The following is a 26,445-nucleotide window of genomic DNA, read 5'->3' as shown; positions in this document are numbered from 1 at the left end:
CAAGAAATTAATTTAAAAAAATCGTTTTTTTTCGTTCCCACGGCGATTATGTGATAATTAGAGTCCTATTATATTCTTGCACATATACTTTCTTTTTATTTTATTTTTTTTTACGCCCAAAAAATCACATAACTTAAATAAATTCATTTATAATAATATGCTAGCCTTTTTAAAAAAGTTATTACAATATTAAAAGGACCATAATAAAATTATTTTACACCCTAATAAATTAATATAATATCATATTTAAATAAGTAAATAAAATATAATACCGTTTAAAATAAGAGAAAACATACTATTAAAAAATAATCCAATAAATAAAGCAGTGTAAACATAAATGCATAAAGGGTGTGTTATCGTTAATATAGATACATATACGCTCGTAAATATATACAGTAAATACACGAATTTAATAAAATAAAATTTTCGTTAATATTATAGCTATAGCAATATTAAAATCTACAATAAGCAAGCATGTTGGAGGCAAAATTAAATAACGCATATATTTTAAAAAAACTATTCGAATGCATCAAGGATTTAGTGAATGATGCAAATATTGATGCTGATGAAAATGGATTAAAATTACAAGCATTAGATGGAAATCATGTATCTTTAGTTAGTTTGCATTTAGTGGATTCTGGATTTTCTCACTATAGATGTGATCGTGAGAGAGTTTTAGGTGTCAATATCGCTTCACTAAATAAAGTTTTCAAATTGTGTGGTATTAACGAATCTGTAGTTATTTCCAGTAAAGATGATGAAGACAATCTTAATTTTGTATTTGAAAATAATAAAGAAGATAAAGTAACTAACTTTTCATTAAAATTAATGTCCATTGAACTTGATTCATTAAACATTCCAGATTGTGATGAAGGATTTGATGCAGAAGTCGAATTAAGCAGTAAAGAGCTAACTAACATTTTTAGGAACTTATCAGAGTTTTCAGATACAGTATTTATTGAAATAGATTCAAATAGCATTAAATTTACGACAAAGGGTTTAGTAGGAGATGCAGAAGTTGCATTAAAACCAAGAGAGTCAACAAGTGAAGATGATGTTGGTGTTACAATTAAATCCAAAAAAAAAATTAAACAATCTTTTGCTATAAAATACTTAAACTTATTTTCCAAATCTTCTATCCTATCTGATGTAGTTATCCTAGGATTAAGTGACAGTCGACCAATTGAATTTAAATATGAGATAAAAGATACATCTCCAGATTCCGATGCTTTAAAAGTTGGATTCATTAAATTTTTCTTAGCGCCTAAAATGGATGATGATATGGACAACAAAGACTAAAATTGGGGCTTGCTATATGGCTCTTATTTTTAGCGAATACCATTATTATAATGTACACATATTTTTCCCTCTTTTTTTTGATTAATTTCATTAAAAATATAAATTAATGACTATGCCTATATGCACAATTACATTATTTTACTATATATGAATATTTACTAAAAGTGCCTTTTCAGCGTGCCTCAAAACACTGATATACATGCATATATTCATGTATGTATATCAAATGTAACGAAATCTTCATTTTCATTGATAAAACTTTAAGCTTTTAAAAAAATCGTCATCAATTTTTTAATCGCAATTATGCCATCAAAATCAGAAGTTCGCACTTTGAACATCTGTTATGCATATAAGTGGTCTGTCTTTTAGTGAGGTTAAATAATTAAATAAAATGAGAAGAGTATTTTTACACTCTTTTAAAAACGAGGCTTCACTTGTTTGTGAAAGCAGCAATAATAAAAAGGAAAATAAATTAATAAATAACCACATATATAAAAACTAAGTAATCAAGCAGGATAGGTACATGCTGGATTTAAAAAAAGTCAACTATAATCATGCTTTATAAATGTTTTCCATGTTTTCAAAAGAAAAAATACACAAGCATATATATACATATGGACGTTTTCGATATGAAGGATATTTTTTCCCTTTGAACGCCATGTATGTATAAATATTCCTTTTCCATACGATTAATAGTTATAACTAGCAGCATCACGCCAAAGAATTAATAGATCGGCGAATGCATCTCTTTCTTTGTTTGTTTTTGTTTTAATTGGCAACTCTAGGCCCTCTGGAAAATCTTCAGTAGGGGGTCCATAAACGCATAATACTACTTTTGAATTGACTTTTCTAGGCTCATATTTATTAGCCGCTTTTAACAAAGGATGTACTAATCCTTTGGATATATTTTTAATACGTACTACTGATATTTTAAATATACGATCTACATTTTCTCCTACTGTCCATTCTAAGGTCCCTAAATCTTGACTAGCTTTCCATTTGAACAATGTTCTTTTATCACTTTTATGGTATATTTTATATTGACCACCTGTTCTCAACGCTTCTTTGATATTTTGAGGTAAATCGTGTACACCATTAACATATGGATCTTTATCAAATTCTGATAAACTAAAATCAAAAGTTAATATAGTATCTTTAAATGCATCTAAAGGATCTCCATCTGAACCCATTGCTTCTACTGTTTTTTCAATACTTTGTACAATTTGCTTATTATCTTTTTTATTTGGGATTTTAGATATAGATGATTTAAATAATTTTATAATATCTCTCGTAATTGTCATATCGTATATTTCTGCTGAATTCATCGCAATGTTATCTATACATATAGCCAACAATTGCATAATTACCATATCACCACCGAAATGATTTAAATTGTTTTTAGCCAAAATATCAAAACCAGATGCAGTCATAGAAATAATACCTAACCTATGATATGCAAAATAAGCTAATAAACCAAGAGACACTTTTTGTAATCTCAATTGTTTTTGATGATTCTCATCATTTGAACATGTTAAAACAGATTGTAATATTACATCTATCATTTCTTTGTCCATACTTATATTATACCATCCCCCTAATCTAGCATTGAATAATTCTTCGTCTTCTTCAGAATATTCATTAACTACACCTTCGACATTTTTTGTATAATATAATACACATAATAATATACGTAATGCTTCTAAAACTACAATTGACTTTTTAACAGATTTAGATATCAAATTTGCTATAGTAGGTATTCCACCACAATTACAAAATTCATATGCTAGTTCTTCTGATTGTATTAAACGTCGTGTGCACCTTAATGATGATACTACTAATTCTGTTATTTCAAATTCTTCTGTTTCTGCTTCCATACAACTAATTAATATACTAAATGCATCTGATTTCATTAATAATGGTAAACTTGATTCTATTTTACATTGATTACTCAATAAATGAATAGCTAGTGTTAATAAACTAACATCATAATCATATAACTGTATTGCATTAATTGTTGTTTCGATACCACCATTTTCTGCAAATGCTTTTGCATTTTCATTAAGTCGGCATAAAGAGCATAATATATCTAATAAGAAAAATATGACTTTTGAATTTTCTCTATTTTGTTTTAATACGTTTAATACAGGTATTAATGTAATTCCGAATTTTCTCATATTTAATTCTTCATTTTCCATAACTAAATTAGATAATGTGCGTAAACCTGTTTCTAATTCTGCATCTGGAAATGATTCATTTAATTTGTTAAGCCATGATTGATAAGAAACTTCTATTTGTGTATCTAAAAATTGCTTTATATTTGCAGTATATAAAGATAAATTAGATATCGCTTTAAATATGCTTTCAATACATCTAACAGCATTCTTATTATCACTACCATCGTAACTTCTTAGACATTCTACTAATTCTCCTGGCGCGCCATTACCACCATATGACTTCTTCATTTCCTCATTTCGAAATAATATATTACAAAGCAAAACAGACCCACCATTTACTACATCGAAATTCGATCTATATTCTCTTAAAATTCTAACATTAATATCTGGCCCCTTTAAAGAAAAAAATATATTGCTATTCGCTTTATGATCAATACACATATTAGCTAATGCCAAACAACAATTTGTTATAGTTGGTTCCATACCTTCTACATTTATATATCTTAATAATAAAGAAACACATGCATGAATACCCTTTAATTCTCCAATTTGTGTTTTTATTTCTTTAACTATAGCTAAGCTTCCAATTAAAAATAAGACATCTGGATATAATATTTTGTCCGTTTCTAAACTATTTATAATATTAATTAATCTAACTAATATATTTGCATCTAATAATGTTTGAACATGAAAATCAGATACAATTTTTCTCATAGCACGAAAAACATGACGTAGTAATGAAACGGAATAATAACCCTGATCATATTGATTCCATATTTCAATTAAATGGCGAACAGCATTAGTATTGTTATATATATTCCGATTGTTGGCAGTTCTGTCAATTAATAATACACGATTTATTAAGAAATCTTCTTTTTCTTCTTTTTCTAATGTATCATTTGCAGTCAAATCACCAACAGATGTACTTATTATATTAGCATAATCTTTTATATCAGCAATAACACGTTGTATACCTATAGGATCTTTTGTAAAGGCACATAAAGAACGACATGAATAATGCTTTACATGTTCTTCGGGTTGTTTAACAAGAGAATGGAATGCAATAATATGAAATTCCTTTTTAATTAATTCTTGAAGATTATCTTGATTTTCACATAATAGTTCTATTGACATAAAACCATATGAATTATCTATTCCTCTTTCTGTATTATGTGATAAGTTATCCTTGTTATATATTCTTATTCTGTCTAAAAGAAAATTTATGTCATCATTTATTGAAGGTTCGTCAAGAACACTTATTGACATTTCTTTATTTTTATATTTTGTAAATGTATCAAATACATCTTTACATGTTTTCTCTTTTGGTTTGTCATCTTCTATAGCGTTGAATATATTAGTTATTCTTAATTTTGTATTATTAACAAATTCATCACCTAGTTCCTCTCTTTTTTTTTCAACCGCTTCTTCTAAATCATGTAATACTTTATACAACTCATTGTTTGTAGATAATTGTCTTCCAATACCTTCATTTTGTACTATTTTTTCTAACATTTGTAAAAATGCATCTGCTATATTTTTATTATTTAATATATCTTGATAATCATTTTTTAAAATCGATGGCAATAATGATACTAATAATTTAGAAGCTGTAAATGGGTCACATGCAGATATTTCAGATATTGCTTCTAAAACTGCTAATTTCACCTCTTCATCTTGTTCATATTCCATTAGCTTTTCTAAGTTATTTATTGCTTCTAATTTGTTTGCTTGCCGGATATGTGCAAATAATCCAGTAGATGCAGAATCTTTTAATAAGTTAGCATACGCTTTTATGATGTTTGTTCTATCTTGGTCGGGATAATTAGATAAATGTTCTTCAGATATTAAGCTACTAATTTTTTTTAATGCGTCAGATGCTATTTTTTCATCTAATAAATTAGATAATACCATTTTGTCGATTAAACTTATAAATTCTAATATTCTATCTTTACTTGAACCAACATTTACTAATAACTCACATGATTCAACTATACGAGGAACATCCATATCGTTAATATATCCAGATGTATTTGCTGTTTCTGCTAATGCTCCCATTAATCGAGTACCAGATATAAATACAGCATCATTTGACTTATTAATATTCATAATAGATAATGTTTGGTCTACTATATTTCCTTTGGAGCCATTCCATTTTGTGTGCATCAATTTAGAGCCTTCTTCATCAGAAGCTACTTGTTCTAATAATTCAAAAATACTTTGCACAACAAATGGCTTATTTTTATTGTCTTCTAATAATTGGTAGGTACTAACTAATATCGGGGATAAATTATCTGCTATCAATTGTTTTGTATATGGATTAATATAACACCCTGCTAATACTGAATAAATAGGTGCTACTATTTTATCATGTTTTAATCCTACTTTATTAGTAATCATATCTGTATATTGATTTAATATTCCGGCAGATGCAACTGCCCATGCACCTAGTTGATCTTCAAAATCATATTTTACACGATCTACTAATCTTTTATTAACTAATGCAATATTTGTTTGTAATGAAACATTTTCTAAATTAGAACCCAAATATCCATTTAATTTCTGTAATGTAGCATCTGTATATTGTAACGCATCTGTAGGGTTTTCTAATGGAGCTCTTAAAAACAATTCTAATTTACCAGTCAAGTTATCAATTTTTTGAACTGCATCAGCATCATTATCTTTAACGCTTAATATCAATTTCATTAATTTCTTTACTTGTTCATCTGCACCCATATATGAAAACAATATACCGCCCAATTTGGATATTTCTTCATTTTTACCATGTATCATAGTAACATCAGAAATTACATCAATAGCACCTAATTCTTTAAATTGAGGCTTATCGTTATTATTGCACAATTTAACTAATACTGACATTATTTCTTTTGCAGTTGATTCATCATTTTTATTCTTTCCTAAGCATTCTAATAATATTTTCATAGCCGAATATTTATCGATTTTCATCTTTTCTTCAATAGTAACATGATCTGCTATATTTGATAAGCATTTCGAACTGTCTTGGATTATTGGTAAGTCCATTTGATATTCTCCCATTATTTTAAATAAGTTATCAACAATGGGTGTTTTGGTAGATATGTCAATAGATATTTCTTCTTTTTCTACTTTTAATAATTCATATAAAGCTTTTATTGCATTTCTTCTAGAATCCTTATTTTTTTCTGAATTTCCAATTAAATTTACAATCACAGAAATAAGCTTATCGTATTCAGGATGTGTAATTAGTTGATTTATACGTTTATTAGTTGCACATATACACGCTAAACAGCTAAATGTACTTTTTATTACAGTGTCGAATTCTGAAAAATGATTTATTCCAGAGCACAGTTTTTCTATTAATCCTAAATCAATTGCTATGTCAGCATTTACTATATCATGTTTTAATAATAAACATAAAGATTCTAAAATATTCACAACTGCTTCTTCTGTATATTCATCTCCTGGCATTTTTAAAAGATTATATAATTGCATTAAAGACGAAGCCATATTGTTTTTTGTTAAATGAACAATCCCAATTCTTGATTGAGATACATTAGAGCACACATGAGCAGTCTCTGATATAGTAGCGTCATATAAACTTCTACCAGTAATACTATAATCTTTTGCATTATCATTTTTATAAGCATCTGGGTTGTTTTTTAACCATTCAACAATATTATTAAGGGTTTGCCCTATATTACAACGAGCAGATATTTTACTTGATTCAGCCGTTAATAATAATTCATTTAATGAAACTAAATATTCGTGTAATTGCGAAAGATTATTTCCTTGTATGGACTTGTTACATAATTTTAATAATTCTTCTATTTCTCGTGTTAATGTGTCTAACGGCATTAAAACAGCTAATAATGGTGCACATGTTGTTTTTAATTTCGTGTTTTTTACATGTGTTCTTAATGCATTTTGCAATGGGATTAATGTATTAGCTTTTTTTATGGCATCTAGCGAATCACTATTAATTTTTAGCATATTTGCTAAAACACTAAAACCAATTATTTGTACATCAACATACATAGGAACTTTATGAATATATGTAACAATTTGTTTTACATACCCTTTATTAACTAAAACATCTGCACATATCATATTACTACTTAATAATATGTTATTTATAGCTGATAATAAATTTGTTTGAGTTAAACGAGATTCAGAATATTTCTTCATCATTTTAAATATACTTTCTAAACTTGATTCAACAATTTCTTTAGTATTAATTTTGTTCACTTCTGTTAAATAATTTATACATTCAGCAGATGTGATTAAAATATTATCATCTGGTCCTTCTCCTTCTGCTAATCTTTTTACTTGTGCAATACACATTAATTCAACTATTGATGCTATAACTTCATGTACCTTATTTAATACATTCAACTTTAGTATCTTTATTGTTTTTAAAGCAGCTTTAATTAATTTTGTTTGTTCATTAAATTTCGGGGATTCGATCCACGTCTTCATACCGTTATATATAGAAGAATCAGCTCCTTTGGATTCCAACATCAATTTCAACGATTGTATTCTCGACAAACCTGAAATAGCAGCTAAAGTTTTATAAGCACAATCTGGATTCGATTGAGCTAAATTTATAATTGATTCAAGATTAGAAATATGTCTTTGGCAATCATTTTCAGTAGCTAAATTTTCCATAATTTTTGTACCCTCTTGAATTATAACTTCTTTATTTTCATTTTCTAACATAACTGTTAAAACGGAATCAACTATTTGCGGATTGCTTAAATAAGTTAAAGCATCGGAAGCTGTTAACATTTTATTTAATAATTTCAAACCAGTTTCTGATATAGAGCTATTAATACTAACTGCGGACAAAGCATTAGCGATACCGCTTATACCACCATACTGATTGATTGGTTCTATTGTTTTTATATAATCAGATAGTCTGAAATAAACACTAAATACATTAGAAAGATAATCAATGTCTGTTAAATGATATTGAATGCATGTTGATAAGATTTCAATTACTTGACTATTTACCATTTGCTCATGAAATTCATTAATCATAGATGCTGATGCAATACAAGCCATACTTGCTTTTGATAATTCTATTGATTCAACAGAGGCATATAAAATAGGAAATAAAGATGCAAACAATAAATAATTATTTATTTCATTAGCATAATTTGATCGGGATACAAATGGAATTAATGCAATGCAAATAGCACTAACACAATCTACATCATTTGGAAAATATGACAACGCAGTACAAAGTGTAGCAATTCCTCCATATTCATATACGACTCCAGCATGTGAAGGGTTGTTTGATATTCTTCCTAGCATTCTTGATGCCCCAGCTACTAATCTTGCGATTTTCTCAGGATTACTATCATATTGTTGTAGTCCACTATTTATTAATTCTATAAGTACAGGTATACCTCCTGATTCAACAATTTTATCTGTTATAGAGGAAATGTATGAAAGAGAACTCAACAATTCTAACGCCGAATCATGTTCTTTAGATCCTTGTTGTTCTTTTTTTAATATATTTAAACAATCAGTTAATTGTTCTGGACCTACAGCTGATTTCATAGTATCACTTCCTTTTGAAACAACTCTTGGATATGATTTAAATTTATCTAAAATTACAACGGATTTCTCAATTATTGTTGGAACCACATACCCATTTGACAATAAATTTTTAATTACATCAAAAGCCCCTTCAATTATTTCTGCAGTTTCATCATTTATATTCTGAATAGATAAACAATGATCTATTAATTTATGATGAGCATTTTCATCATTTAAAGCCTTCGAACCAGAAGGTGATTTAGATACAACGGATAAAGCTGAAATAATTGAGCTTCCCAACTTCGCAGTATGTGTATCTGATGTGAACACATTTAATAAAGCAATAGAAAGCTCTCCATCAATATGGCCACTTATATCTTTCATATTTTGAATAAATAACATACAATTTTTTAGCGTGTCTTGATCCTTTGGAATTGTTTTAATAATTTCTGTTATAGCATTTATTCCACCATCATTCACTAATTTTTTTAATGCGTCATTGTCTTTTTCGGAGCAGCAATAGTCAGACATAGCAAACAATACTTTACTTGAGCAATAAAGTATATCATCGTCATCCTTATAATTGTTCACTGCCTTATTTATTGAAGGTATTGCATCTCTATTTAACGCATCATATGCGTTTTCTTTATAAGCCTTGGAAGTAGGATTACAAAAATCAGATAATGATCTTAAACCAAACATTAGCATACGTTTGAAGTTTTGGTGCTGTACTATAGAAGATACAGCTGTGCTGACCCCAGGGTCGCAGCCCATTCTCACTAAAAATGGAAAAGAATATATAAACAAAATTTATCATATTTTCTGATATATTTCTATATATGAGTTAAAGTATTTTTCTATCTTTATTATATAAATGCAACATTAATACAATAAATAAATTCATATATTTATATAGGCATCTGTATCATCGATATATGGTACTAATTCAATCATAACCAAAATGTGCAAATATATATGAACTTCTATTTCAAGCTAAACTAGTTCCTTCATGATAATTATAAGACAATGTAGAGAAAATACTATACATATAAATTAATTGCATCCACTTTTGTAATTTTTACCTTGAATTCTTGGCATTTCCTTAGATATAATATAATAACAAACAGTATGTAAATATTGTTATAAAAATGTGTATAAATATTATATATATTTATACAAGGAAAACAACTATATATAGTGGATTGTGTAGGTATCCCTAGTTGCCAAAAGAAAAATGTGTGTTTCGACACGGGATTTTTATTTGTTTGATTTTTGCTAATCTATTGAGTGTAAATATAAAGGAAAACAACCTTAATCAATAAGAATCATTATTTAAGAAAATAAGAAATTTGTTATTATAATTTTAATTTTTTTTATCGTATAACACATCAATTGTATTTCATTAAATTGCGCGGCATTAAAGCTGAAAAATTAATTAAATAAGAAAAAAAAGGAATAAATATGATCTTTAATTACCTTTTTTTTAGTGATAATTTTTTAAAAATATGTTTAATAGATAAATGTGAAAAAGAATAAAATAGTAACATTTTTGTGTAAATATATAAATTCTAGAAACTAAAATAATTCCCTATATAAAAAATGTAACTAAAACACCAAGTGTAATAATGTAAAGTGTATATTAGTAATATGCATTAATCGTGTTTATATGCATGCATTAAAATACAAGTATAAAAATAAATAAAAATAAACGTGACGACATAAATTAAATAATAACTAAATTAAAAGAATTAATATTGCGCATATGGGAATAAATCGAAAAAATAACACAAATAAGAATAAAACAATATGTTTATTGTAAGATTAAATACTTCCAAACTAATATTTGCTTAAGGTGTATTTTTTTTTAATTTTTTTAGGGTGTAAAGAATATCTAATAAAAATTTCATCAATACCCTAAATTATTTTTTTATTTCTTTTGAGATATTTCATAAAAAAAACGTGTTATACATTTTTCTTATTTTAATATATCAATACATGCAAAATTGAATAATCCTAATATATTATTTTTTTTATAATATTGTATAATGCAAATAAATATGTTTACATACATAAGACAATAATAGAATAGGAAATTAATATATATATATATATATATGTTTTTTACGTAAATGTAATATTCCTTATTTCTATTTCATTTACATCCCCAAAATAAACAAAAAACTAAAAGAAATTGGAGGGAAAAATTGAGTAATTAAAGAATTTTCTTGAATTTTCATAAAATATAATATTTTAAATAAAAATTCCATATTCAAATTATATATTCATCATTTTTAAGGGCGGCATTTATTTTTTTATTAATTTGTTAAAATTGCATAGTTGTAAAATACAGGTCTTTTGCTGCAAAAAAATAGCAAAACTAAAAAAATATACAAAATAGCATAAAGAAGATAAAGTAAAATATTGTACATATAATGAGTATAATAATGTGCAATTATTCTTATGTGTAATTAATTTGCATCCATACAACGTAAGGATTAATTTAAACATTATACAATAATAAATTTAAAAGTAATAGCCAATATATTACTATGGAAAAAAAATTAAAAAAAAACTTAAAAAACTATATCCTTAATTATTCTTCATCTTCTGGAGGAGACTCCACTTCATAGATCCAATACCTTAAGAAAAATAAAGAGTATTTTTATATAATAATAAAGAATGATAAAATACACATATATATAATATTTCGAACTTGAGGTAATGCGCTTCCAATAAATAACAAATAACACCCTTTACATGTAAATAAGAAATGTAAAAGGGTGTGAAAGCAAATAGAAATTATATTTTTCGATTCCCCATTTTATTGATGTAATTAATAAACATGTTTTTTTCTATATTTTAATACATTAAAATATGAATACAAATTAGAATGAATAGGGTGTACTCGTAAAAAAAAACGAGGCACATTTCTTTATTTGTTCAAAGTTTAATACAATTACATATATTGTTATCATGTATAATATTATGACTAATGTTTTATTTATCTTACCATTGCCGTCCAATAACTTTGACTGTCATGGTCGTATGGACAATTTCATCTAACATATACAACATTGTAAAACAAGGAATAGCTATACTAAAAATAATAAGAGTTGGGATCCAAAAAAATAAAAACTCGACTTTTAAAACTAAATTGTGATTCCCCCATACATTTAATCGTGTTCTAGACCAAAATGGGATGTTTTGTTGACTAACGTTAAATAAATATTCCATTGGTTTTGTTTCTTCTCCTTTAATCATTTTCTGTCCATTCACAATTATGATGTTTTGTTTAGGAGCATTTGCCCAATAATCATCCCAATGATAATTATCAAAATCATATTCTGGTTTTCTTGTTCCATCCTCAGTTAAATGATCATGAGGATTTCCATGATGATGGTCTACATGATGATATAATCCCTTTGTATGTTCTGCATGTCCATGATTATTTGTTTCGGCATATGATTTGTCATGAATATCTTTTACCTTATTGGTAATATCTTTTTTTGTAGTTGTAAATTCATTATATTTGAATGGGAATTTTGCTATTCTCTTTACGTGTGCATAATAAATTTTGTGATTACTAGTCAACTGATTTATATTTCTTAAACCAAAATATAATTTGGAATTCAGATTAAACATTTTATAATACCAAAAGGATAAATATTAAATGTATTTATAATTGGATTTGCCAATCAAATATAGATAAATATTGTATATATATTATTTTACTCAAAACATATTACACTTTTCTGCACTATTACAAAGATAAATATGAAAATTGTGTGAACAATAATTTGCGCAAAAATTATTACGATCAATTTTTATACAACCAAAATAGCAAATTCTCGAACTATCCAAGTGTATAAATTCCATGGGTATATAATATTTTATTCGTTTGCTTGGTTTGGGAGTTTTATACTAATTTATCATTTTCTGAAATATTTTTTAATATAATAAAAAATATGATATATATAATTTTACAAAAATGACATAATATGCATTTATACTTTTATTGTTTTAGAAAAATAATTATTTATTTTTATTTGTATTTATATTTTATTTATTTTCCCTATTAATACATTTAAATTGGCATTACACCTTTGTTCCATAAAAAATAAAGTGCAATTTTTTTGTTTCGATTGCAATTATTACAAAAAGTAAAAATACGCATATTAATTCCACAATACCTTTATACAATTAGTATAAAATTTAAGTTACATTTTCTATAAAAAAATAAATAAATGATACTTAAAAAGAATAAATCGTCCTACGTATTTTTTTTATTATTTATTTACTCATTTAATATATGGAAACATTTATTGACTTTAGGGTTAATACTAATTAAATATTTTAAACGACGGTTTTTAGATTATATGTGCAATATTTGCAAACAAAAAATATAAACATTAAACTTACATTACATATATTTATAGCATACAAACAAAAGTAAATTTGTGTATCTTCATAAGAATACAGTTTAATTTTTATACATATATATAATTTGTTTCTGTGAACTGTTATCCTTATAATTGGTATACTCTTCGGGTGTTAACATTAATGTCCTATAAAATATATAATTTTTTTTTACATATTTACAATATATATATCTTTTTGAAATACATTTTTTTATAATACATTCCCACAAATTCAATAGCATTAACGAAGCACTTATTGTAATTTATTATAATAAAATGGGAAAAGTATCATATACATTTTCTTTTTAAATGTATAGCAATTTTTATATCCACACCTCTAAATATACATCGTCCATTGAACACATTTTTATATTATTATAATATCAAATTATTCACTTATTAATACTAAAAATGTAATTAATTAAAAAATAAAAAGGAATAAAAAAATTTACAGATAAATATACAATCTAAAGTAGCTCACTAAACAAAAATATGTAGGTAAAACAGTGAATAGCGTAAGGGAATATATAAAGCATATGAAAAGAAGAAATAATATTGGAATTACTATTAAGGGTTAAATATATTTATTACAATTTTTATCGATTTTATTTTTATTTCTATATTTTAATTGCCCGTGTTTGAGCCTTCTGTTTTCATTTGAACTAGTTGATTTTTTAACAATATTTACGTCGTTTTATTATCAACTTGTCATTATTTGCGAAAATCCATACATACACATATTACATATACAGTAGACAACAAAAATGAACAAAGGAATAGTAAACAAGATTATGTATTTCTCTTTGAATAGATCTAATGTTTTTATAAAGCAAACTTATTCCATATATAGGAATATTACACATCACAAAACAAAAATTTGTACAGATTTGTCCAATTTGACAAATTATAGTAATAAAAGGTACTTCAATGATAATAGTGATAATGATCTAACTATAGACTGGGAGCATTCAGAGGACATAACAGATTTGCTTTTTGAAGAATACAAAAATGTAGATCCATTAACATTAAGATTTGAAGAATTAGAAAATATGATAATAGATACTGTAGTAAATAAAAATCAAAAAAAGCTAAGTGGAAGATGTAATGAAGGCATTTTAGAAAATATACAGATGGATTGGTTAGAGAGATACAATAACGAAAATGCATAGATTTGTGTGATTTATTATTTTTTTTGTCATTGTTATTAATATTATTATTTGATCATTTATTTTTTTACTAATTGTTTATTATTGATATTTTATTATAATGTACATATTATTTTTGCAGATTTTTTCATTTATATTTTTACATTTTTTGGTGTCTTTTCGTGATTTCACTGGTTGACAGTTCCACTTCACCAATTAATTTATACATTATTTGAAAAGCTCTTTCATCTAATTATAATATATGTACATATTTGTGTTACAATTAATACAAAATATTCATAAAAATGCATTTCAATTCAAGTACTATAAATGTGAAAAAATATATATTATGTATATTTTTATTTAATACACTTATTAATACTTCTATATTTTTATTCCTCTACAAATAATCTTATTTATTCACATTTATCACAAGCATAGTTCATTCGCTATGCTCCCTCCAAATGATATTCAATCAATACGACCATGTGTATGTATATATATATATATATATATATATATATATATATATATTTTATTTGTTTATTCCCTTTTCTTCACACTTACATGCTTAATTAAAATGAATTTTATTAAACATATTAAAATTTTAGCTTTTATTATTCCCTCATTCACTACAAATTGTCTCATTTAAAATATTTATAACTTATTTATCATAAAATGCGTTCAACATTTTTCAAACAGTATATCTATAATAATAGACATATGAATAAAAAAAGCATTTATTAAATATTATTTTTTATAAGATATATCTTTTTTCATCTTAAACACATGCTTATGTGCGTAATCATCGGTTTTTATTCACGTTTTGATCATTTATATTGTTTTATTATATATACTTTATAAAAAATGATGGAATTATTCAGCATTTTCTCCTGTTATTCTTTTTTGTTCGTATCTTTATTTGTTAATAGCTCTTTGCATTCCATCGTTTTATTATTATTCATTAGCAAATAAAATAATGACGTTCATACTGTTAGTCATTTAAAATAATATATATAATATTTATTGTCTATATTAAGGATATACTATAAAGAAAAAAATAATACATTTATTATTAGTTTTTATGAAACATGATAATATTATGAATAAGGATGTAAATTAAATAATAAAATCTGCATTTATTTTCCAAGGAAAGTTTTTTCTTCTATTATTTAAATTTAGGTGCTTATATTTTCGAGTGTACATATATGTAATGAGAGAGTGGATAAAGAAGAGAAATATATATATGTATATTGCCATTTCTTTTTTTCTCTAAAAACGTATTACTATATATTTAATTTGGAATAGCTTTCTAGTATTTAAATGACCATTTGCTTATATATTTGTATACCCTACGTTTTCTTATTTAATAATTTCCTTTTATTTATATGTCTATACATATATATCTTTGCACATGCTTACATGTATTCCTTATTATTTTAAAATCGTGCTATTTGTGTGCATCAATATAATATTCTTGAAAAAAAATAAGCCGCTTATTACAATATATTATTTATGTAAATGAAATAAAAAAATGTTCAACGTGGGTTAAAAATATGAATAAATAATTTTAATATATTAAGTATAATTAAAATCTTAACAACATTAGTAAGGATATAAAACGGTAATTATTATCGTAATTATTACTACTATGATTTGAGTAGAGTGATATTTTCTCCTTTTCTAACTACAAAAATATTAAATTGTCTTAATTTTATAACTGCCTTGCGTGTATGTATGCTTTGAAGGAAATATACCTTATAAAAAATAACAATAAATAACAAACCGATAAATATATATAAATTAAAGCTATAATTTTTTGTGCGTCAAAATGGTTTCAGGAGTTAATGTATCCGACGAATGTATTTATGAGTTTAACAGATTAAAAGTCAAGCATTTGAACAAATATATTATTTATAAAATAGAAAATTTGGAGAAAATTGTTGTAGATGTATTAGAACATGATATGGAATTAACATCATTAGACAATATTATAATGCGCATTAAAAACAATTTAAAGAACACAGAGTGTAGATATATCATTGCAGGTATTATATATAAATATATATTAGGTTGTATTTTTGTAATTATATTATCGCAATAGTATTTTATTTATAACAACTTGTTTCATTTCTCAATTTTACAATTTTTGCAGATATGCCTATCCCAACTCCTGAAGGAGTATTGAGAGACAGAATATATTTTATTTTTTGGTCACCAGGTTTATCGAAACCAAAAGAAAAAATGCTGTATGCTGCATCTAAAGAATCATTAGTTAGAAAAATTAATGGAATTTTTAAAAGTTTAGAAATTACTTGTGATATAAATGAATTTGAAGAAGAACTTAAGGCTATTATTTTAAACACATAATTAGGGATTATATGTATTCCCTTCCCAATTTATTATTTATCCATATAAATTAGACTTATGTATACATTAAGATTCCTATACAATAAATACAAACACATTAAGAGTAAAAAATAATAAAATATGGGAATTATAAATATACAACATCACAATTTATTAACGATATACATAATTTTAAATTATTATTCTTTTAATACGATCGTATTCTTTCATTCTTCTAATATGGTTGTATTAATCTCAATGATTAATTAACTAGCCAGATGTTTTCTAAGAAAAATATTAAAATTAAATGATTGCAAATAATATATTATAATTATTCAATAAAATTTGTATTTTTACCCTCTCAAATGTATCTATACATAATTTAATGTTTGCATATAAAATTACCTTCGTCGTACATATTATGGCTTTCAATTTTTTGTTTATATTTATATTTTTTTATCTGATTATTTAATAAATTATTCCTATTTTTTGATTGGATATTAGTTTTCATTGATTTTAATAGCTAATAAGTTAAAAAAAAAGCAGAAAAATGTATATAGAAACATGGCTGTAATAATAACATATTATGATTATTTTAATGATTCATTTTTTATATACAAAAAAATATTATCATACACATAAGTGTAATGTCTAAAGTATTACGCAAGCAAATCCCGGTAAAAAAAAAGGATTGTACATTGAAAAATTTACCCTTCTAATTTTGTGTATTTTTAGTAACACATATAAAAACTGTGACATCAAAAACATCCTAATGAATAAAATTATAAATACAAGAGTAAAAATTATTTAAAATATATTTTAATGAAAATAAGTTCATTAATTCATCCTTAATAATTCTATGTTTTATTCCGATAAATCATGTGTTTACAAATTCATTGAAAAGCTAAAACTAGCCATAGAAGCAAATCCTTTAGCCACGTTAACTGGATTTATTATGTATGAGAATATTCCTGTAATATTTAAATTGTGATTTTATATCATATTAAATAGGTTTATTTGTTAATAAATATAAAAATAAGAGAATAAATAAATGCATGTTTCCTTGGGGTGCATATATTTTTCTTAATTATTTTTGTTTACCGTAGAAAGATATGATAGACACACAACTAAACGCTATTATATTGGCTTAAATTAAAAAGATAAAACAATTATATAGGATATATTTGTATATGCACACTTAAGTTTTCTTTTATGTTACTTATCTATGAATATGATAATTGTTATGCCCATTTTTTTGTACCTAAAAATAGTCCTCTATCAAAGAAATTCCAATCAATTTCTAATAAAAGTAAAACAAAGAAACGTTTTTTAAAGTTAAAAATATAATAATTAATCTATATTACAAATTTTTTTTAACATACCTTCATTGTCATTTTCACTATTTATAAACAAATACGTTGAACCTACAAAAGGGGAGAACAATTATGCGTTGTTTAAAAAAATAAAAATCGAAAGAAATAAATTGATTACGTTCAAGCTATATATACAAAGTATTACCCTCAAAAAAGTTAGAAGAAAATAATAACGTTATGATTTGTAGTACAATAATGATTAGCCATATTCCTGTACCAATTATTTTAAAGTATAATGCATTTTTAAGTATCTAAAACATACCAAATATATATACTATTCGCAGTTCAACACATCCTTCATATTATTTTTGTAAAACAAACCCGATGTGGCAGAAAACAATTTATAAAAATTTAAAATCTCTATATTCCCAAAAAAGAATTGACTCTTTGAAAATATAAAAAATCACGAATAATAAGGATGTTTGAGGAACATTATATCCTTCGGGGCATATATATGCATATATATTAAAACCATATTTATTTGCTTATATTAATTTTTTGAATACTATGAAAAGGTTTATTGCTATGATAATCGAGCCGAATGGTATAAGAGTAATGGATACATTTTCGAAACATTGTTTCAAAATATTAATGTTGTCGTTTTTAACTTTTCCGGTTGTGGTCTCATACTTGCTCAAACGATTTTTTCTGAGCACAAAATCTAGTATCATTTTGGAATACGGTGCTTAAAAAATATATACAAAAAAAATGATAAAAAATATATGAATAAAACAAAAATACATATATGTTAAACATGCAAATCAAAAAACAATAAAATTCTTTAAAAAAATAAATGAAAAAATGTATTGATAAACAAAAGTATAAAAAAAATAAATATGCATATGTACAATAACATAGTTTTCAAAATTTAAAGGAATAAAAAAAATTAGGAGAATGATACTCCTATATTTAATATAAACAAGACAAACGTGTATATACATTGAAATATTTATTTTTCTTTATATTAACATTTAAATTAAGTGCATATATCCCCATACTTCAGAACTAATAAAGAACATTCCTAAGTTAGGTAAGCTTTTATACTCATTTTTTCGTTATTTTATTTGTTATATTTTTTTTCAATTGTGAAATTTGTATAAAAAAGTTTCAAAAAAAACAAGTAATACAATAAATTAATTTTTACGTGAAAGCCGAAAAATAATGAACCAATTTATCAAATAAAATAATACCAATAATGAAAATATACTGATAAAAATTGCAATAAAAAGGTAGTTATATCCATACATGCATATAGCGGATAATAATCCAAAAAATAAAACTTAAAAAAATAATAACATAATAAATAATCATAATGTAGTAGCATTAAATGATCAATATAATTAAAAGTAATGCTGAATATATATATATGAGTCTATAGACTCGTGTTTCACTGAAATATCGCTAGCGCACTCGGAACGATACCAATACTAGTTTTCATCTTACGTCATTTTAAATAAAAAATATACTATGTGTATATATATACACATATATAGCATATAAATTATGTAAACATATTTGGATTCATAAAATCTAGTGATGCCTGTAATACTTTATTAGGATCGCCTTTATGAACAGTTAAGTCATTATTTCCGGTATCTGCATTTTTATTTTTTTTATTTTTCCCCTCTCGCGGTTTTCTTCCTTTTTTTTTTACAACACTGTCTTTAACATTTTCAGGTTTTTCAATAGTTTCACCATTTTCATTTTTTTCCATAACATTTTGATTATTTTCTTCATTTTTACTTTTATTTTTTCGAGGTTTTACCCTTTCATATTTTCTTTTTGGCTTTTTAATCATATTATCCTTATCTAAGTTTTCATTGTCAATTTTTTTCTTCCGCGTTTTTCCCTTTAATTGATGCTTATTTTTTTTTGAAAATTTTGATTTGTTAGGATTTATTTTATTCTCTAATTTTAATGATAATTCTTTTTCATTATATCCCATATATCTAACATATATGTTCTCGAATCGCTTTTTTATTTCGTCAGTGTCTGGAATCATATCATAATGCAGATTATTAATAATCGCAGTTTGTTGTTCCCTTTGAGAGTTTAAAATAAAAATAATGTATATGTATATGCGCGTTTAAAGGACAAAATTAATAAAAGAAAACAAAGATTTATCTTTAATCGAGATTTGTAGACACTTATTATTATTTATAAGTATTAAACAAAACAAGAAATATTAAAAATTTATCATATTGTATAAGTAATCATTCAGCTTATGCATCATTTATTATTTTATTTTTTTATTTCTTACTTCCATTTTATCGTAAATATTTTATTACAAATAGAAGAATTGAGAATATTTTTATAGTCATATGGAGTAATCTGCGTCAGTAACCTTTTCTGATTATAACCAACCTGTTGAATGGGGGGCCATAAAAAAAAATTTAATATATTATTATTCTATAAAATTAGAGAAAATATCACGTATTTGTATATCATGTAGGTTTATTTATTTTTCTACGAACAAATGCAAATTCATTGGCTTTGGCTTGGGCACTTTCCCAATTATGTGCATTATTAATTGGGATATTTTCTGTGGGAATTGCATTAATACTTTTGAAGAACTGAAGAAAATTATAATTAAAGTATACATATGATACGCGTATATTAAGAATTTTTTTTTCTATACATGTTTATGGAAAATATTGTATATAACTTTGCAAGCATACTAATACATTTTATGCATAAAATAAATAAAAGCATTGTGAAATTTAAGCTTATGCAAAATTACTTCCGTAGTTTTATCCTCAATAAACGCTTCCTTGTTTTTATTTTTTTTTTTCCTTTTCCTTGGTTTCATTTGGGTTTTCAAATATTCAATCTTTAGAAAAATAAAAAACAGAAATCATATAAGATTAGTTTCATTATATATACATATCACATATAGTTAACTTAAAAGAATAGTATATTCTCTTTCTATTTATGCATCCATGCATATGTTGGCGTATATATTAAATGTTTTTCATTCTTACCATTCTGCCATCGATATTTCTTTGATTAAAGTACATTATCAATGAATTTATGTTCTGGAAAAGGGAAAAAGTGTAGATGTATATATTTATATATACATAAGTAATGTGATAAATTTCATGAAAATGCATCACATTCTCATGCATCAACACAAACATCTACCTGATTAACGATGATCCGTGTGTCTCTAAAATTTGAATTTGGATGGTTTCTGTTTTTTCCTAATACATGAAAATACTGATCCAATCTATAATTGTTTGAAAATTCAATCATTGACCATATAAATTTCATTCTATCATTAAATGCATCTTTTAATATTTTTATAATTTGCTCTACATTATTTATAACACAAGTTAATCCAAGTGTGTTTTTTATTTTTTCCATACATATGCGAATTCTTTTTATTATTAATAGATCAATCTTTTGAAAGTCTAATTTTCCCATAAAAAAGGATAAATTTTTTCTTTTTAAGTTTCGTATATCTTTTTTTTTAAATAAAGATAAAAACTGTTTATTATTATTTATATTATCATTTAATGTAATTATGTCATTTATGTTTTGTTTTTTAAAGACTTTATTTACACAAAAACTAAATTTTTTGTATTTTTTTCTTATTGCATTCATACTATTAATTCTGTTGGTTTTTCCTAAAAAATTGTTATATAAGCCAACTTCTTTTAAATATGCTAATAAATTATTTTCCGGATAACATAATTTTTTAATATTTGTTATTTTTTTCCCATATAAATTATTGTATTGTTCACTTAATGCGTAATTTATACCATTAATAGTATCATAAGATTGAAGCATATTTGCCATTTCCATCTTTTTCGTTTTATTTTTTCTTAATCCTTTTTCTTTTTTTGTTGTGTCTTTATTTGATTTTTTTTTTTTTTTAGTTTCGTTTATTTCTTCATCTATTTTGTTCTCTTTATCACCACTTTTTTCATCAATTTTGTTTTTATCGTCTCGTTCAGCACAATCATTATTGTTAATTACGCTCTGGTTAATTTCATTTCCACTTTTTTTATAATCAGAAACTATGCTATCTAGTATTTGAGTATTAATAATATCTTCTTTCTTATTATTCATACTTAATCTATCAATTTTATTAGCATATATCGATTCATCTCCTTTATCATTTGATAATAAATTTTGAATTTCAGTAGTATTTTCGTCATTTGTATTATCAAGATTTTCGTTTTTTTTTTTTTTCTTTCGTTTATTTTCATTATTATTAGGAGTGCCTTGTATCTGGTCTATCGAAACTCCGTCGAGGCTTACATTGGGGGTATTTCCCTCGCCATTATCACCATCATTTTTTTTTTTTTTTCTATATTTTCTTACTTTGGTATTTTTATTAGCATCATTATCTATGTTATTTACTCCCAATTGTTCCAGTAGCTCATTTTTGCTTACTTCTAAAAATTTGGCTACTCCATTTCCCATAATTTTACTTGGATCATTATTTTTATCACAATTTTCATTATTCACATTATGTACGCCAAATCCAACAGAAAAAACATTATCATTAATTTTTAATTCATTATTTTTTTGTAAGTTTTCTATAGATATATTATTTTCAGTTCCATTCATTATATTTAAAAGAGGTAGGTTATTATTTTGTTGTGATTTTTTACTTACTCGTGGTTTTCTCGGTTTTTTAGTTCCTTCATCCCTAAAAGTATTTTCTTTGCTATTATTTTTTTTACCCTTGGTAGTATTTTTATTATTAACAATATCTTCATTAGTATTCGAATGCTCTAATGATCCATCAAGATTCATATTATACATAAGATTATTGAAATTATTATTTATGCTATTCAATAGTTTATTATCAATGTTCGTATTTTCAACATTTCGTGATTCAATATTTCTCATGTTTAATTCATTATTAATTCTGTTATTTTCTGCATTACTATTATAAATGCTAAAATTCATTCCGTCATAAATGGGCATACTTTCATTATGCATTGGATTATTTCCATTTGTATTACCTGATTTTTCAGATTCGATCCTATTATAATTTTTGATGAGCTTCATTTGTAATTGATAGGATGAATTAATAATATGATTCAAACTCATTAAAGAATATTTTTCTAAAAGAAGTATTAAATCGTTTAATCTATTTGGATAATAATGCTTTAATAATGGTAATATCTGAGCATATTTTGTTTTATTATCATTAAATTCATTATTCAAAAATAACCAAATATATTTAGGATCTACTTTCATTTGATCACCATTTGACATAATTTCTTTATTTGTATTGTTATTATTTTTGTTTTCGTCGATATTTGCACCTTTGTAAGAACTTAATTGATTATTATTATTGCCATTTACTTCTCCATTATTTATAAAATCAGTACCAGGTGTGATTTTTTTTTGTGTACTTGGAAAACCAGCCCAATTAGTATGATTAACTGCACTATTTACAGTGTTTACATTTCTCATTAATACACTTTCTGCTTGTTGGGTCATAGGATTGGGTATTGAGGAACTGCTATTGGTTTGATATGCTGATATAGGCATATTATTTAAATTATTTTCCATCATTTTTTTTTTCCCTTTTCCATCATTTTTTGCAGGATTGTCATCATTATTTTTTTGCTTCTTCTTAGAAATTTTTTGATTTTTTAATTCTTCGGTGTTTTGGCATAATAATGCATTATTTATATTTTGATTATTAAAATGTGTATTTTTATTAATAGTGATATTATTATCACCGTTATTTTCTAGAAGATTGTTAGTTGGATTACTTAACGTGACTACATCTTTGTCCTTTCCCTTTTTCCTTTTTTTCGGAATAATAAAATTATTATTGTCACCGTTTTTGACAATATTCATACCATTTTCAGTATTGTCAATGTTTGGAAGCATACAATTCATTATCTTTGTAGGGTTAATTCCGTTATTACCAACTAAAGAAGAAGAATCCGTTTTTGTTGAGACAAAATTTTGAATATTATTTAATTCATTATTTGGCATAGAATTTATCTTTTCAGAAAATCCTTGGGGATATATGCTTTTATTATTTCGCTGTATATTGGAGAAATTTCTATTATTTTCACTATTCTCATTATTTTCGTTTATATATATGTTATTGTTAATATTATATACAGAAGAAGGTTTGTTATCTATATATTTTGGATTGCCATTATTATTGTGTATATTTGGCAGTTTATTTAAATTCAAACTTAGATTTTTCGGAATGTTTCTAGCATTATGATCTACTATAATGCCCTGTAATTTATTCGCATTATAGTATTGATTATCCATGTTATTTCCATCATTATTATTGACACGTTCAGTGTCTCTAATGAGTCCATTAGCATTTCTATTAACACTATTATTAGAAGCACCAACTGTGTTGCTTCGTCTATTGATATTGTTGATGTTGCTGATATTGTCAATTTTATGACTATGAGTACGATTCAAAGTTTGAAAGGACGTCATTTCCTTGTACCCATTTATATTTATGTTCATGTTGTTATTAATATTATGCGCGTGATTACTTCCATTGACTCCAATAATATTCATTTGTTTTTTCATGGTGTTTACATTTGGATTCATGGAACTATTTTTGAAATTATCAATTCCTGATTTGGCGTTTTCCATGTTCATATATATATTATTCATATTATTTCCATTTCCATTTTGAAAATTATTATTTCTAATAACATTACCTGAATTGTTCATATTGCACATATTATTAACTAAATTATTTCTATTAACTAAATCAATACTTTTGACTCTATTCAAATTCCCACATTTATTTCCATTTTGTGTATTTAAACTAGAAGTATTACTAGAAATAATAGTAGATGCATCGATATTATTATTATTTGCATCCATATTTCTGTATATGTTAGGAATAGAAACTTTATTATTTGTGTTAATCATATTATAATTATTTTTATTATTAATATTATCAATATTTCCTTTCAACTTATTAGGAAAATTAGTATAGTTCATATTATTTATAAGATTATTATTACTTATGTTTGTATTAACTGGATTACCATTCCCTTTTGTAATAATATTTTTCATTTTTAAATTGGGCATCATTGAGCTATTGAAATTATTGTTGTTACTACTCCCATTTGCATACTCAGGACTATACATATTATTGTTTGTCTTATATATCCCATTTTCGACGTTTTGAAAATTAGGATTTCTAATCGAATAGTTGATAGGCGACGAATTTGATGTTCCCTTCATCATATTATTGCTGTTATTATTAAAATTAACGTTATTATTATAATGCGATAAAGGTATTTTGGATGAATCGTCACTATTTTCTAAAACATTCCTTTTAAATGCGTTAATATTATTACCATATTGGGAGTTTAATATATTTTTATTATTTTGATGGTTATTATCACCCATACCATTTTTCGGCATATTGACTTGAGACGAAGCAAATATTTTATTATTGGGATTCATCTTGCATTCGTGTATATATATGTATATTTATTTAAGAAAAATCCCAGCACAAAGAATGCATTGTTGTCTTCTTTCGCTTTACATATGATTTAGTTTTCTTTCTTTTTTTGTGCTGGGAACAAAGGCTAGCAAGTGATATGGATTATTTATTTTAAATGCTGCTAAATAACGAACAGATTAACATCATTTTGGAAAAGTGAATTAGAAACTTATCATATTTAATTTTGTCCTTATTACATCAAAAAATATATTACAAAGTATTTCCCTAGTATGTTCCTCTTTATTAACGAATTTAATTTTATATATATTTTGCAAAGATAGAGAATAATTAACTCTGGCCTTTTAATATTGTAATAATATAAAACCTATGTTTTTCTTACTTCAAAAAATATTTTTACCATTTAAAAAAGAGGACACTTCACATATTTATCAAAATTTTACTGTTTAATTATTAACAAAAATTGAATTAAAAAAAATATATATGCATAATGATAACAATGATAATTATAGTGTAGTAGTAATATCAAAATAAATTGTAATTTTTTTTATGGCAAAAAAGTAAAAAAATAGTTGATTTTTTTTATTATTTATATATAAATATGCACAAAAAAAAATTAAGGATAATTAACAACTTAGTTTTGGTTTATACAATCTTAATATGGAACAATGTTTCCCAATTTTAATGAAATGGAAAAAATTATATATTGTATTTATAAATAGAAAA

The 26,445-nt window shown here is 24.7% G+C and overlaps 7 protein-coding genes across 7 annotated transcripts; 3 read left to right on the top strand and 4 right to left on the bottom strand.

Moving 5' to 3' along the window:
* Positions 1 to 474: 474 nt before the first annotated feature.
* On the top strand, positions 475 to 1,299 carry PBANKA_1137900 (proliferating cell nuclear antigen 1, putative; the record flags this gene model as incomplete). Its single annotated transcript, XM_034565937.1, has 1 exon — positions 475 to 1,299. One exon carries the CDS (start codon positions 475 to 477, stop codon positions 1,297 to 1,299), a length of 825 nt encoding a protein of 274 aa, XP_034422585.1.
* Positions 1,300 to 1,988: 689 nt separating this feature from the next.
* On the bottom strand, positions 1,989 to 10,109 carry PBANKA_1137800 (glideosome-associated connector; the record flags this gene model as incomplete). The annotated part of the gene is made up of 2 exons (XM_034565936.1): positions 1,989 to 9,790; positions 10,094 to 10,109. 2 exons carry the CDS (start codon positions 10,107 to 10,109, stop codon positions 1,989 to 1,991), a joined length of 7,818 nt encoding a protein of 2,605 aa, XP_034422584.1.
* A 1,495-nt stretch (positions 10,110 to 11,604) lies between these two features.
* Positions 11,605 to 12,653, bottom strand: PBANKA_1137700 (cytochrome c oxidase subunit 2, putative; the record flags this gene model as incomplete). Its single annotated transcript, XM_034565935.1, has 2 exons — positions 11,605 to 11,650; positions 12,022 to 12,653. 2 exons carry the CDS (start codon positions 12,651 to 12,653, stop codon positions 11,605 to 11,607), a joined length of 678 nt encoding a protein of 225 aa, XP_034422583.1.
* Positions 12,654 to 14,193: 1,540 nt separating this feature from the next.
* PBANKA_1137600 (Fe-S assembly protein IscX, putative) lies at positions 14,194 to 14,598 on the top strand (the record flags this gene model as incomplete). Its single annotated transcript, XM_034565934.1, has 1 exon — positions 14,194 to 14,598. The coding sequence occupies one exon, from the start codon at positions 14,194 to 14,196 to the stop codon at positions 14,596 to 14,598; it is 405 nt and encodes a 134-aa protein (XP_034422582.1).
* A 1,807-nt stretch (positions 14,599 to 16,405) lies between these two features.
* Positions 16,406 to 16,944, top strand: PBANKA_1137500 (actin-depolymerizing factor 2; the record flags this gene model as incomplete). Its single annotated transcript, XM_034565933.1, has 2 exons — positions 16,406 to 16,622; positions 16,730 to 16,944. 2 exons carry the CDS (start codon positions 16,406 to 16,408, stop codon positions 16,942 to 16,944), a joined length of 432 nt encoding a protein of 143 aa, XP_034422581.1.
* Positions 16,945 to 17,185: 241 nt separating this feature from the next.
* On the bottom strand, positions 17,186 to 18,967 carry PBANKA_1137400 (conserved Plasmodium protein, unknown function; the record flags this gene model as incomplete). Its single annotated transcript, XM_034565932.1, has 10 exons — positions 17,186 to 17,208; positions 17,329 to 17,446; positions 17,587 to 17,692; positions 17,813 to 17,894; positions 18,025 to 18,069; positions 18,185 to 18,223; positions 18,306 to 18,347; positions 18,442 to 18,507; positions 18,618 to 18,681; positions 18,803 to 18,967. 10 exons carry the CDS (start codon positions 18,965 to 18,967, stop codon positions 17,186 to 17,188), a joined length of 750 nt encoding a protein of 249 aa, XP_034422580.1.
* Positions 18,968 to 19,797: 830 nt separating this feature from the next.
* Positions 19,798 to 25,721, bottom strand: PBANKA_1137300 (conserved Plasmodium protein, unknown function; the record flags this gene model as incomplete). The annotated part of the gene is made up of 6 exons (XM_034565931.1): positions 19,798 to 20,338; positions 20,557 to 20,660; positions 20,771 to 20,869; positions 21,037 to 21,126; positions 21,278 to 21,331; positions 21,438 to 25,721. 6 exons carry the CDS (start codon positions 25,719 to 25,721, stop codon positions 19,798 to 19,800), a joined length of 5,172 nt encoding a protein of 1,723 aa, XP_034422579.1.
* Between the last annotated feature and the right edge of the window lie 724 nt (positions 25,722 to 26,445).

This window comes from Plasmodium berghei, assembly GCF_900002375.2.
Source record: "Plasmodium berghei ANKA genome assembly, chromosome: 11".
In the NCBI taxonomy this organism is placed as follows: domain Eukaryota; phylum Apicomplexa; class Aconoidasida; order Haemosporida; family Plasmodiidae; genus Plasmodium; species Plasmodium berghei.
Note: the sequence above shows the minus strand (reverse complement) of the source record. Positions and strands in the feature narration are given on the sequence as shown.